A 13158-nucleotide genomic window follows, 5' to 3' on the forward strand; every position below is an offset into this window, starting at 1 on the left:
TAATATTTAGGATTGGATTTCAAATTATGGCCCATGGAAATCTCCATGATGGGAGAACCTGCCCCAGCTTAGAAACCTTAGGGTAGGGGTGGGAGGAGATAGAGGCCCACCCTGGGCCAGGCCCACCCTGTTCACCCTTACGTTGTCCACCTTCCCCTGCGAGGATACCCTCTCACCCTCACGGGCATGGTAGGGTTTTGAGTTTGTGATTTTTTTGCATAATGAACATATTCTCCTTAGTGAAAGTGCTACTAGCACTGAGGCTACGATGTGGACTATCTGCGTGCATCACTTAGAGTGACATCTATCCACACAGACTCTTCGACTCTTCTGTGTGTCCCTGTTTATGTAGTTGTGGGTCTTTCCATATATGTGTGCCTGGCTATTAGAATGAGTGTATGTACGTGTCTAGATGATCCTGTGTGCTACGTATGGCTGCCTTTGTCTGGGCATAGGGCATAATTCCTCCTTTGTCTGTATTTCTGATTTCTACAGTCTCACAGTTAACCACATTCTGAAAATACTACATGGAAAATTCTAGAAATCTATAATTCATAAGGACCCCAAGTCAGTGCTCATAGCCTTCAGGATAGGGCACTCATTGAAGGCTCCTGTTCCAGCTTAGGAGCCCCGAAGACCATGCATGGGGTAACAGAGTAAGAGGTGAGGCCCAGAGAAGGAGGTAGTAGGGGACAGACGTGGGAAGGAATGGGATGCTGTGCACAGGTCAGGCACCCCAAAGCACGCGGCCCACTATGGAACTATTCTCAGGTCTCACTGTGTAGTCCAGGCTTGCCTCAAACATAGTCCTCTTACCTCAGGCCCCTGCATGGCTGAGGTTGCGTGTGTTGTTATGCTTGGCCAGTTCATAAGTTTATGTTGTTCTGGGTTCCATCTTTCATCTTTTATCTGGGATGCATGTGATACTCACCCATCAGTCTCTCAGTGGCTGTTATCAAATCAGCCAGTACTTGTGTTCAGAAAGCCTTATTTCACTTGTAATTAGTTTTCCAAAGCACAAGTCTATTGATGCTGGCAATCTTATTCTAGTATGTTGTAATTGTTCTGTGTTATTATTACTTATTACTAACCTCCTACTGTGCCTAATTAGTAAATTAAATTTTGCCATAGCTATTCATGCTTGGGGGAGGGAACCATGATCTCTTTAATGTTCAGTACTATCTGTATTCTCAGGCGTCTACTGGGGTTCTAGGAATATGTTCTTCCTAGCACACAGGTGACATATCTGTCCATCTCTAACTTGGATAGTTCTCTCTCTTTTTATTGTTTTTATTAAGCTATATATTTTCTCTGCTCCTCTCCCTCTCTTTTCCTTCCTCTTCAACCCTCTCCCATGGTCCCCATGCCCCCAATTTACTCAAGAGATCTTATCTTTTTCTATGTCCCTTGTAGTTTAGATCCATGTATGTTTCTCCTAGGGTCCTCTTTGTTGTCTAGGTTCTCTGGGATTGTGAATTGTAGGCTGTTTTTTTTGCTTTTTTGTTTTTGTTTTTGTTTTGTTTTTTTTTTTGCTTTGCTTTATGTCTAAAAGCTACTTATGAGTAAGTACATATGATATTTGTCTTTCTGGGTATGGGTTACCTCATTCAATATGATGTTTTCTAGATCCATCCATTTGCCTGCACATTTCAAGATGTCATTATTTTTTTTCTGCTGGATAGTACTCCATTGTGTAAGTGTACCACATTTTTATTATCCATTCTTTGGTCTAGGGGCATTTAGATTGTTTCCAGGTTCTGGCTATGACAAACAATGCTGCTATGAGCATAGTTGAGCACATGTCCTTGTGGCACTATTGAGCATCCTTTGGATATATACCCAAAATTGGTATTGCTGGGTCTTGAAGTAGGTTGTTTATTAATTTTCTGAGAAATTGCCATACTGCTATCCAAAGGGGCTGTACCAGTTTGCACTCCCACCAACAATGTTTTAGTGTTCCCTTTATCCCACATCCTCTCCAGCATAAGTTGTCATCAGTGATTTTGATCTTGGCCATTCTTAAAGGTGTAAGATGGAATCTCAGAGTTGTTTTCATTTGCGTTTCTCTGATGACTAAGGATGTTGAGCATTTCCTTAAGTGTCTTTCAGCCATTTTAGATTCTTCTGTTGAGAGTTCTCTGTTTAAGTCTGTACCCCCATTTTTTATTGGATTATTTGTTCTTTTGATGACCAATTTCTTGAGTTCTGTGTATATTTTGGAGATCAACCCTCTGTCTGATGTGGGGTTGGTAAAGATCTTTTCCCATTCTGTAGGCTGTCATTTTGTCTTGTTGACCATGTCCTTTGCTTTACAGAAGCTTCTCAGTTTCAGAAGGTCCCATTTATTAATTGTTTCTTTCATTGGCTGTGCTACTGGGGTTATATTTAGGAAGAGATCTCCTATGCCAATGTGTTCAAGGCTACTTCCCACTTTCTCTTCTATAAGGTTCAGTATGGCTGACTTTATGTTGAGGTCTTTGATCCATTTGGACTTGAGTTTTATGCATAGTGATAGATATGGGTCTATTTTCATTCTCATACATGTTGATATCCGGTTATGCCAGCACTATTTGTTAAATATGCTTTCTTTTTTCCATTTGATATTTTTTGCTTTTTTGTCAAAAATCAGGTGTTCATAGGTATGTGAATTAATATCTGGGTCTTCCATTTGGTTCCATTGGTCCTCCTGTCTGTTCTTATGCCAATACCAGGCTGTTTTCAGTACTGTAGCTCTGTAGTAGAGTTTAAAGTCAGGGATTGTGATATCTCCAGAAGTTCCTTTATTATACAGGATTGTTTTGGCTCTCCTGGGTGTTTTGCTTTTCCATATGAAGTTGAGTATTGTTCTTTCAAGGTCTGTAGATTCCTTTTGGTAAGATTGCCATTTTTACTATGTTAATTCTACCTACCCAAGAGCATGGGAGATCTTTCCATTTTCTGGTGTCTTTTTTAGTTTCTTTCTTCAAAGATTTAAAGTTCTTGTCATACAAGTCTTCCACTTGTTTGTTTGGTTAGAGTTACTCTGAGATACTTCATGCTGTTAGTAGCTATTGTAAAGGATGATGTTTCTCCGATTTCTTCCCCAGCCCTTTTATCATCTGTGTACAGGAGGGCTACTGATTTTTTTGAGTTAATCTTGTATCCTACTGCATTACTGAAGGTGTTTATGAGTTATAGAAGTTTCTTGTTAGAATTTTTGGGGTCGCTTATGTAAACTATCATCAGCAAATAGTGAAAGTGACTTCTTTTCCAATTTTTATCCCCTTGACTTCCTTTTGTTGTCTTATTGCTCTAGCTAGGACCTCAAGAACTATATTGAATAGATATGGAGAGAGTGGACAACCTTATCTTGTTCCTGATTTCAGTGGGATCGCTGTGAGTTTCTCTCCATTTAGTTTGATGTTGGCTGTTGGCTTGCTGTATATTGCCTTTATTGTGTTTAGGTATGTTCCTTGTATCCCTGATAGCTCCAAAGTGTGTGTTGGATATCTCTTAAGTACGCATCTGTGTATGTCTTCTGTCTAGTCTTCTAAAGCTCACAGCTGTCTTTGTGTGTGTGTGTTTGTGCAGCTGTGTCTGTGTGCCATCATCTTACCCTGTTCCACCTTGCTGCCTGTGCGTGCATGTGTGTTTGCACAGCCGTGTCTGTATGCACGTGGGTATATGCATTGTGTGAAATGAGATACAGCTAGCTAGTCCACAGTTGCGAGATGGGAGGAACATCTGTATTGTCCTGATTTGTGTGACTTGCTGCTCTGTTCTCCATTCTGAGCTACATTGGCTGTCTATAATCTCTTTGATACTCCACAGGTAGGAATTTGATTCTTTTGTTCTCAGATTCATTTATTTTTATTTTATGTGTATGAATGCTTGCCTGCATGTATATCTGTGCACAACATGCAGGCAGTGCCCTTAGAGGCCAGAAGAGGGCACTGGATCCCCCGGAGTAACAAATGGTTGTATGCTGGTAGGTGCTGGGAACTGAACCCAGGTTCTCTGTAAGAGCAGCAAGTGTTCTTAACCACTGAGCCATCCTTCTAGACCCATGACTTTGATTTTGAAGTATTTAAGTTGATTTAGAACCCAGATGTCTTGCTTGTGTACTTCAAGGTCTCCAAAACTTCAGAAATGAATCCTCTAAGGCTGCTGGTACCTTTTCATGCCCATCCCTATTCCTTTCCTTGGTCAGGGTAAGGCTATTTCTTACAAACATGGCATTAGATCAGTTCAAATTCCATTTATGAGGTCATGAAGAGTCCCTGGGCTGTATGAAGTCAGGAACTCACAGCTCAGCCTATGCCTCTGTGGAGGAGATTGTGGAATCCATAAGGCCAAGTGCTTACCCATGGGTCCTCTGCTGATTCTCGTGAATAGGGTTGGTGTGCTCACTGAGTTATGTGACCACCATCTTTATCAGTTTGGGAACATTTTCATCATCCAAAGGAAGCCCTGTGCTCCCCTATGGTCAGTGTCATTTCTCCAGGCCCCTCACTCCAGCTCCTAATGACCTGTCTCCCTGTTTACCCGACGCTTGATGTTAAATGGAGTTAGCCTGTTTGTGGGCTTTTGCATCTGATATCTTTCTCTCTTTATTTTGTGTGTGTGTGTGTGAGCAAGTGTGCGTGTGTACATGCATGTGTATATATGCACGTGCATGTATGCATGTGTCTGTTGGTAATTTTTAAGACGTTACAAGCAAAAGCTACATTTCTGCTATCTCCATATTTACCTATATGGTCACTGGTAAAGGTTAGTGACCCCTGCTAAAGGTTTATTTTTATTCATATCTGTGTATGTGTATTCAAATCTGTGTGAGTGTATATATGCATATTTAGTGCCTGTAGAGGCCAGAAGAGGGAATTAGATCCCTTGGAACTGGAATTACAAGAGCTACCCAAAATGGGTCCTGGGACTCGAACTCCTTTCTTCTGGAAGAGCAATATATGCTTCTAACCACCAACCATCTCTCTGGCACCAACCTCTGCCTTTAAAAATAAACCAAAAAATCCCCCCCTTTTACATTTATTCATTTGTGTTCGTGTGCATATGTAATGTGTGTTGTTTATGTGGAGGTCTGAGGACAACTTGCGAGAGTTGGTTCTCTTTCACCAAGTGGGTCCCAGGAATTGAAGTCCAGTCATCAAGCTCACAACAAGCGCCTTTACCTACCGAACTATCTCCCTGGTCCATCAGTGCCTGTTTCTTCATGTAGAGCTATGCCACTCTGTAGTGCCCGTTCAGGCTGAAGGAATTCTTGGAGGACAAATGTATTAGGGAGGATTCCCTCGTATTTTGTTTATCTGAGGTGTTTTAATTCTCCTTTTTTTTCAAAGCAATGCAGGGAGACTTTTTGAAGGATTTGGCCGTAACTGTAGTGAACATGCTCCAAGCTGTAGTCTGTCCTTTCCTTCATCCCCATCTTCGTAGGAGTTGATGCCTACTTCCTTGTAATTCTTCTCTAGGACAGCCTTGTCCTTCTGACCTCAAGAAACTCACCTTTCCATGTCCTTCCCCTGATACCAGTGTACAAAAGTCCCCTTGGCATACTCCAAGTCAAACTCGTGGTCCGTGCAGGCCCAGGCCTCTACAATGGCAGGCATATTGCTCAAAATACAAAGCACACTGCGCTCTGGCCAGACTCCTGGGCACCACACTGGGAAGCAAGTAGTTGATACAGCCTTGAAGTCCATGGGGCACCAGTCCACATGGCTGCTATTCTTAGTTTTGGTGGCAGTGATGGCGGCGTTCCCATCCTTGGGTGGCACATTTCCACAGTATGGGAGACGGCAGGCCATGTGTTGGGCTGTGCTGAGGGTCATGTGTTACCGTCTGATTGGCAGGTCCAGAGCAGCTGTTACTGATCTCTGCTAGGAACAGTTCTCACAGTGGCCTCTGCAGAGATGGCTGGGGCATAGGCAGCCGAGGGGAAGTAGGTACGAGGGTAGGGTACGAGCTGCTCTAGAACTCTGTCAGATTCATGGCGGGGCCCCTTTGAACAGTGGCTCCGTTATGCTGGAGGAAGCATTTGAGTGAGGAGTGGCTGAGGTTGGCATGGGTTGGGGGTTTGATGTCACACAGCCTCATTGTCCTCCAGGAAGCCACAGTTTGAGTGCTCCAGGCGGGGTGGGGATCAAGTTAGAGCTATAGGGTATGAACACTTGGAGAACGCCAGTTCAGACATATTGCCACAGTCGATAGAGAGCCTCAGCATCAGCAGTGAAGTAGAATAAGAACCTTTAAAGCTGAGGAAACCAAGGAAGCTGCAAGTCCAATTTGACTTGGTCACCTCGCTAGTGATGCAATGGACATAGTGTTAGTGGCATCATTTGGGTAGCATAAGTCACTTTGGGGGATCTCATCAATCGCCATGGGCTCCAGATCTACAAAGACTGTCCGTGACTCACGGATTCTGGTCTAACAGAAAGTGGTGAAGGAGTTGGACACTTGTCAATCAGACTGAATCCTGTGTTCCAGACAGTTGGGCTCACAGCAGGTCTTACCCTTCTGGACATACAAACTGACATGCATTCCCACATGATGAGCCCTAATGGTGCTTCTCATATAGTCAGGGTCACAGGTCACAATGAGACCCTTTTCTTTCATTTTTGAAGCATATCTTTGCTGAAATTTCTTTGTTCTCAGTTTTTTTTTTCTTTCAGTTCTTTGAACAGTCTCCCACTGCCTTCTGGTTGTCATAGTTTCTGGTGCGGAATTGGCCGCTGATCAGAACACACCAGGATCGTACCCTGTGTGTGGTGAATTGAGTTTCTCATTATGCTTGCAAGATGCAGAAACTCCTTGATTGACAGCTGTGTTGTATCCCATCAGCCTTTTGTAAGGTTAGAAACTGAAAGTTGAACCACTCAGTTGTAGAACCTTCTCATTAAATCCCAGTAAAAAACCTTAAAACTTCAAAGTCTAACCACTGTGAGTTCAGGACCACCAACATATGCGCTGTTGTTTGGCATTTTGACTATGGTATTTCTTAGAGACTCAGTCCCAGGGATCCAGCATTCTCTTCTGGCCTCCACGGGCACCAGGAATGTACACAGCGCACAGATACCCATGTACCTGAAATGAGTTTGTTTCTAAAATGGATGTGTAGATTTGTGTTTTCATCACATTCATGAAAAGCTCAGTTTCCTCATCCCGGTATTCTTTCTGTTTTCTCTTTCTGGTTCCCCCATTGTGTGTGGGTTAATAAACTTGATAAGGGCCTGTCTAGTAGGGAAGAGGACCCCTCTTTTATTTTATAGTCAAATGCTTGATCTCCAACTGACCACACTTAGAGGTGGCAGCCCAGGCTTCCAGGCCTGCAGGAGGCGAGCAGCAGCTTTCTCCGGGTCAGAGAGTCAGGAAGTTAAAAGGTGGGGCTGCTTTTGGTCATGGTGTGTTTGTGTTGAATGAGGTACGATATCGGCCATCCAACCAATGCCATTGTTGTGTTTTCTCTCTATAGGTTCAATGTCAACAACAAAATTCTTCACCCAGAGATTGTGGAATGGTGAGTCCTCAGCTTGTGACTACCTGGGCTAATTGTACTCAGTTCATGGATAATGGAGACGGTTCTTTTGACCACCTTTCTTAGAGAACATCTTGACATGTGGACCACCCTGTTACCCATGTTCTTCAAGGCTGTGGCTCTTCCATAGGCAGCTCTTACATGCAGCACGGCTGGCTTGTCAGGTGGCTTTGGGGGTGAACCTTCTCAGGCTGGGCATAGCTTCTCTATGCCATTGCTTTTCTTCCCAGGCCACTGAGATGCTCTTCAATGGTAGCAGAACAGTTTTTCTTTGTTGAGTGGCTGCACTTCCTGTGGAAGTGGGAGAGAGACAGGCAGACTCCACTGGGAGGGGTGCAGAAGGCTTCTCACTTCTGATCCCGAGTTTGTGTGGTGACATTTTTCTGCCTAGTTGGGAGATCTGACTTGTGAACCCTAAAATGTGGGGATACTGTGTGCTAAACACAACGGAGGTGAGGGTGGTGCATGATGCGGTGGGGGTTGAGAACCGTGGGCTAGGGAACCCTATGTTCAAGGACATGGGGGACCTTGTGTGGCTGTGCAAATCAGGGAAGTGGACCCTGAGTGGATGGAGGGATGTTGTTGCTGTCAGGCTTTTGGCTTTGTCCCGAGAGGAGTAGAAAGCGCAGGAAACTTGAAGGGCTTAGGAGAGTACAGACCAGGTTTGTATTTTAGCCTCTAACGGGAGATCACTAGGAGTCAGAGGCAGTTGCACTGAGGGGACTGCTCAGGAGCCACATGGCCATGGGCCAGCAGGTGACAGAACTGGGAGTAACAGATCTGGGACTTGTCTCGGGTGAGTTGAGTTTGAGGCAGGTGCCATGGGAGACAGGAGCAGCTGACAGGTGTCAGTAGTAACCCTGGCCCTGCGCCTGTCACAGCCACTCTGTTACACTCTGAGGATGGAGACTATCCTCCAGGCTCATGGCATCTCTTCTTCAAGTAACCAGCGTCCATCTCTCTGTAGCTCACTCAGCAGAACAAGTCCCCAGTACTCGAAATTGTCCTCTGTCCACCATCTGCCTCACTGTGATTTTCCCCTGAGGTCATTGACAGTGGGGAGTGTGTTGGAGACCACAGCTGGCTTGTGAGCTCCAGCTTCTCCCTGAGGGATGAGCCATTAGTTCGTCAGTTTAGAGCAAGCTCACTCTAATTCCAGTGACATTTGCGAGGCTCCAAGGTGGAGTCTGCGTTTATAAGAATACCGCTCAGCTTTATTAAAGCGAGCAGCAAAAAGGACTTATTTGGCATTTGATGGTAGTAGAACAATTTCAGAAATGTCACATTGTCCTTGCCGCCTCAGGGGTGTGTTTTAATAGCACAGGGCCCAGTCTCTGCAGGGATACAGTTGAGCTTGGCAGATCCATCATAGCCACAATTATTGCCCTCCTTGCCAGAACCCAAGGAGGGGCTCAGGATGCAGCAGCAGCGGGTCTTTCATCTCCCAGAGCAGGTGGACTTTCTATGATATTAAAGTACCATTTGGTGTCACATTTTTGGGAGTTCTTGGGTTTCGCTTACTCGGGGGTGGGGTTGTTACCATGCAACTCAGGCTGGCCTCAAACATGAGATGTGCCTGCTTTTTCATCCCCAATGCTGGAACTGTAGGTCCATGCCACCACACTCAGCCACTCCTAGGTCTAGAATGCTCTGGGTGTCTGCTCTTTCCTACTCGGCCCCATGGTGGGAATCTGACAGGGAGACTGTCAGCTCAGGTATAGACTAGCCCCAGTCTCTGTCCCTTTCAAGACCACCGTACAGAAGTGTGGTCATGCCCAACTTATGGTAAGAATGGAAGGATTTACCAGTCCCTGTTTCTTCATCTGCAAAGCTGATGAAGTGATTGCATGGTGTAGTGATTACATGAGACAGGAGTCAAGCTGGCGTGCCTGAATAGCGCTGGTCCCTATCGAGACTTCCCCTGCAAGGCCAGTGCTCATAAACACTGGACATGCCACTCTATTTCAAGAGGTTGTTGCTCCTGACATATGAGGCAGCTGCTCTAGTTATTCCCGTACTACAGATGAGGAAACTGAGGCCCAGAGAGTTAGTGACTCACCCAAGGAAAAGCCATGAGTCCAGGCTGTTGGCTTCATAGTCTGACATAGCCTCTTGTTGCTCAGCTAAATGCCCTGGAGTCTGAGGCTTACCTGAGTGCCAGCTTTCTCCTAGCTCACTCCTAGCCCCTTTGGAATCCTTGGATTGAGTCTAGGGTCAAGTACAGCAGGGCCAGAGAGCAGGGACTGTGTAGGAAAGCATCCCTGGCATCCACCACAGACCCAGATTAGCATTTGGGCATGTGGGGGCTTTTTCAGAACCAGTCTGATTGGGAGGTCTCCCGGCATGGGAGCCGGCGCTCAGGTTTTGTGTTTAGTTTTTGGGTGGCATTCATTTCCTTTGTGTGACTGTTTTATTGTTTTCCATCCTCTCAAGCGGCGCCTTTTTTGATTTCCTGTAAATTCCTCCATAATTGTACTCTTCCAACAAACACAAGATCATAACTGCACATTTCTTTCCTTTTGCTCAGCATTGCGGCCGGAATGTATAGGTCAAAAGTTGAATCTCACTAAGAGCAGGCATGTCACTGCCATAATTCAGGCTGGGCTTCTGCTTTGCTGTTTTGTAGAGGATGAAATTGATCTGGAGGTAGGGTAGGAAATAAAAGGAGATGCCTTCATTCTTCTCATAGCTGCGTGCCAGGGGCTGCAGCTAAGTACTCACGGAAGAGTGAGTGTATCCATGGCTGCTGTGTATCTCCTTCGGTTTTAAGTGAGACCGTGTTCATTTGAGTCATGCGCCGCTTTTAGAAGTGTTAATTACATGGAGTTAAAGCGGCCTGCATGCATTAAAATGTGGCCTGTAGGTACCATTTCTGCTCCCCTGACTACTGCCTGTACAGGATATAAACTTTAGGGGCTTCAGGACAGAGGTGCACCCAAACATGTCCCAAATTTGTGTGCAGACCATGACCTAGATACCTAGCATATGGGAAGTACAGACCACCATCTGTGTCTCCTGAGTAGTCCTGGCACCCTTCACAGATCCTTTATGTAAGGACCGGAGAGTCCCCAGGCAGAGATAGTACTTGGTTCCTGCACACCAGAAAGTGGGGAGACAGGTCGGGGAGCATCACTTGCCCAAAGTTCTGTACCAGACATCTGACCCAACAAATTGGATCTGGTCACTAGCCTTAGGAACCAAGCGGAAAGGAGTGTAGTCACCGTGACTACATTGGGAAGATGGAGAACAGGAGTCTCAGCCATTGGTGAGCGTCATGTGAGTTTTTGAGGGGGGCAGGTAGGACTGAGAAATTTGTACAGTTAAGGAGTTTGGGTCAACTTGGGGTCCAGCTGATCCTTGTGTCAGTTCTGGTTCTGGCACGTGACTCCAGAGAAGTCTTAGCACTTGAGGGAACCATCTGTTTTCATGAGATGCTTGCTCCTGCTTGGGCAGACAAGACGCCCTTCCTTTCTCAGTGTTCTCAGTCCTTGAGACACTTGCTCCATTCAGGGGTGATCTGTCTGTGAGGCTCTTCTGTTCTCGGCATGCAAAGTGACTAAAGGCTCAGAGCTATAATTGGGGACATTGACATGTCTTTAGGGGGTATCTTAGTTAGGTTTCTATTGCTGTGATAAAACGCCATGACCGGGCTGGAGAGATGGCTCAGTGGTTCAATTCCCAGCACCCACATGGCAGCTCACAACTGTCTGTAACTTCAGTTCCAGAAGGTCTGATACCTTCATACAGACACACATGTAGTCAAGACACCAATGTACATAAAATAAAAATAAATCATTTAAAAAAAATAAAACACCATGACCAAAAAGTAATTTGGGGAAGGAAAGGATTTATTTGGCTTCTTGCACTGGTATATCACAGTCTATCATTGAAGGAAGTCAGGGCAGGAACTCGAGGCGGACCCTGGAGGCAGGAATTGAAGAAGAGAGCATGGAGGAGCGCTGCTTACTGACTTGCTCCCCATGGTTTGCTTAGTTTGCTTTCTCATGCTCTCCAGAACCACCTGCTTAGAGACTGCATCACTCACAGAGGGTCAGGCCATTTCACATCAGTCATCAGTTAAAATACCCCATGGACTGTTTTACAGATCAGTCTTATGGGAGGCATTTTCCAAATTAAAATTCCCTCTACCCAGGTATGTCTAGGTTTGTGTCAAGTTGACCAACAACCAAGCAAAAAACTACCAGCACAGGGCATTAGACTAGGATGTTGTAAAGTTCATAGTACCATACCTTAGTTAATATTTAGTTTTGTGTTTGAGACTGGGTATCACTACATAGCCCACACTGGTCGTAAACTCTTGAGCCTCCTGTTCCCTAGAGGCTAAATACCTTAGTTACTCTCTATGCCTTGAGCCTTGGCGGGGGTGGGGTGGGGGGGATGATCTAGGTCAAGTTTCATGGGATTGTAGACAAGCATTCCTTCAGTCATTAACGTGGCCTTGAATAGGAATCTGACCCAAATAAAGGAAGCATTCACAGGACGAGAGCAGAGACTCAAAGCTTCCTCCTGCTCTGTTTGCACCAGTGCCCAAGGAGGAGTCTGTACTTTGGCAAAACCCATGTCTGAGTACCTGTTCTGTGTGTGCCATTATAGCCCCAGTCGGGTGTGGTCCGGGTGTCTGAGCACCTGTTCTGTGTGTGCCGTTACAGCCCAGTTGGGTGTGGTCCGGGTGTGGAGTGGACTTCTTCTCACCTGCCTGTCCCCAACTCCTCTAGGGGCTGAACTTGGCTCTGGCTTGTTGGAGAGGACTTGCTGGAGGAGCCTCCCGAGGGCATGGAACTCCAGCTAGCCCCTTTCTTTCCCTCCTGTTATTGTGTGAGCTATCTCCCTTTGATTGCTCAGTCTCCAGTGTGGAGGGGATGTTGGGGGCAGGGCCTGGGGAGTCCTTTGGTATTGAACTCCTGCCCACCTGGCTCCCACAGAACCATTCCCTGTGCATTCATCTTTGGGAGAGATGGAATTCCTGGCCCTTTTAATGGGTTTTATTCAACAAACTGGCACCTTGATGCTTAGAGACTGATCTGGGAAATACTTCATCCTGTCTTGCTACTATTTTAATCAGTGCTGCATTCAGACCTCAGTTAATTGATGTCTTAATCCTGGGTTTAATGCCTAGAGGCAGTTTTGTGACCTGTGAATATTTAAGGAGAAAAAAGATTGCACAAATAAATCTCTGCCTCGTATAGTTCTTGTCATTTCAGGCCTGTGGCAGGAGACTCCAGTTTCTGTTTCCAGGGTGAGGCCTGAGATCCCTCGTCTCCCCTTACACACGTTGGTGCCTCTGTGTATGTGGAGGGGGCACATGTATGTGTGTGTATAACTTCTCTATTACTGAGCTTCATATCCAAGCCATTGGCTTTTTGCTATACCCAGGCTGGCCACAAACTCATGATCCTTTTGCCTCCACCGACTGAGTGCTCAAGTTATAGGTATGTGCTGTCAGAGCCGGTTTGTTGTTGCCTTTCTGTGTGAACAGCCCCCTGGGTATAATGATACTCACAGCCATTATCCCACAGCCAGGCAGCACCCACATCTTCCAGCACCTATGCCTCATTCCCCATCTCTAAGCTCAAGCTGCCTTCCACCCCAGCTTCATAAAGGACTCAGGTTGTCTT

The 13158-nt window shown here is 45.7% G+C and overlaps 1 protein-coding gene across 1 annotated transcript in view; it reads left to right on the forward strand.

The window, feature by feature from the left end:
- Pepd (peptidase D) overlaps positions 1-13158 on the forward strand; it is a 135407-nt gene that overhangs the window by 33249 nt on the left and 89000 nt on the right. Inside the window, exon 7 of the mRNA XM_057762671.1 lies at positions 7460-7504. Within this exon, the coding sequence (XP_057618654.1) occupies positions 7460-7504 (45 nt within the window). The remainder of the gene's footprint in view (positions 1-7459; positions 7505-13158) is intronic.

This window comes from Chionomys nivalis, chromosome 2, assembly GCF_950005125.1.
Source record: "Chionomys nivalis chromosome 2, mChiNiv1.1, whole genome shotgun sequence".
In the NCBI taxonomy this organism is placed as follows: Eukaryota; Metazoa; Chordata; class Mammalia; order Rodentia; family Cricetidae; genus Chionomys; species Chionomys nivalis.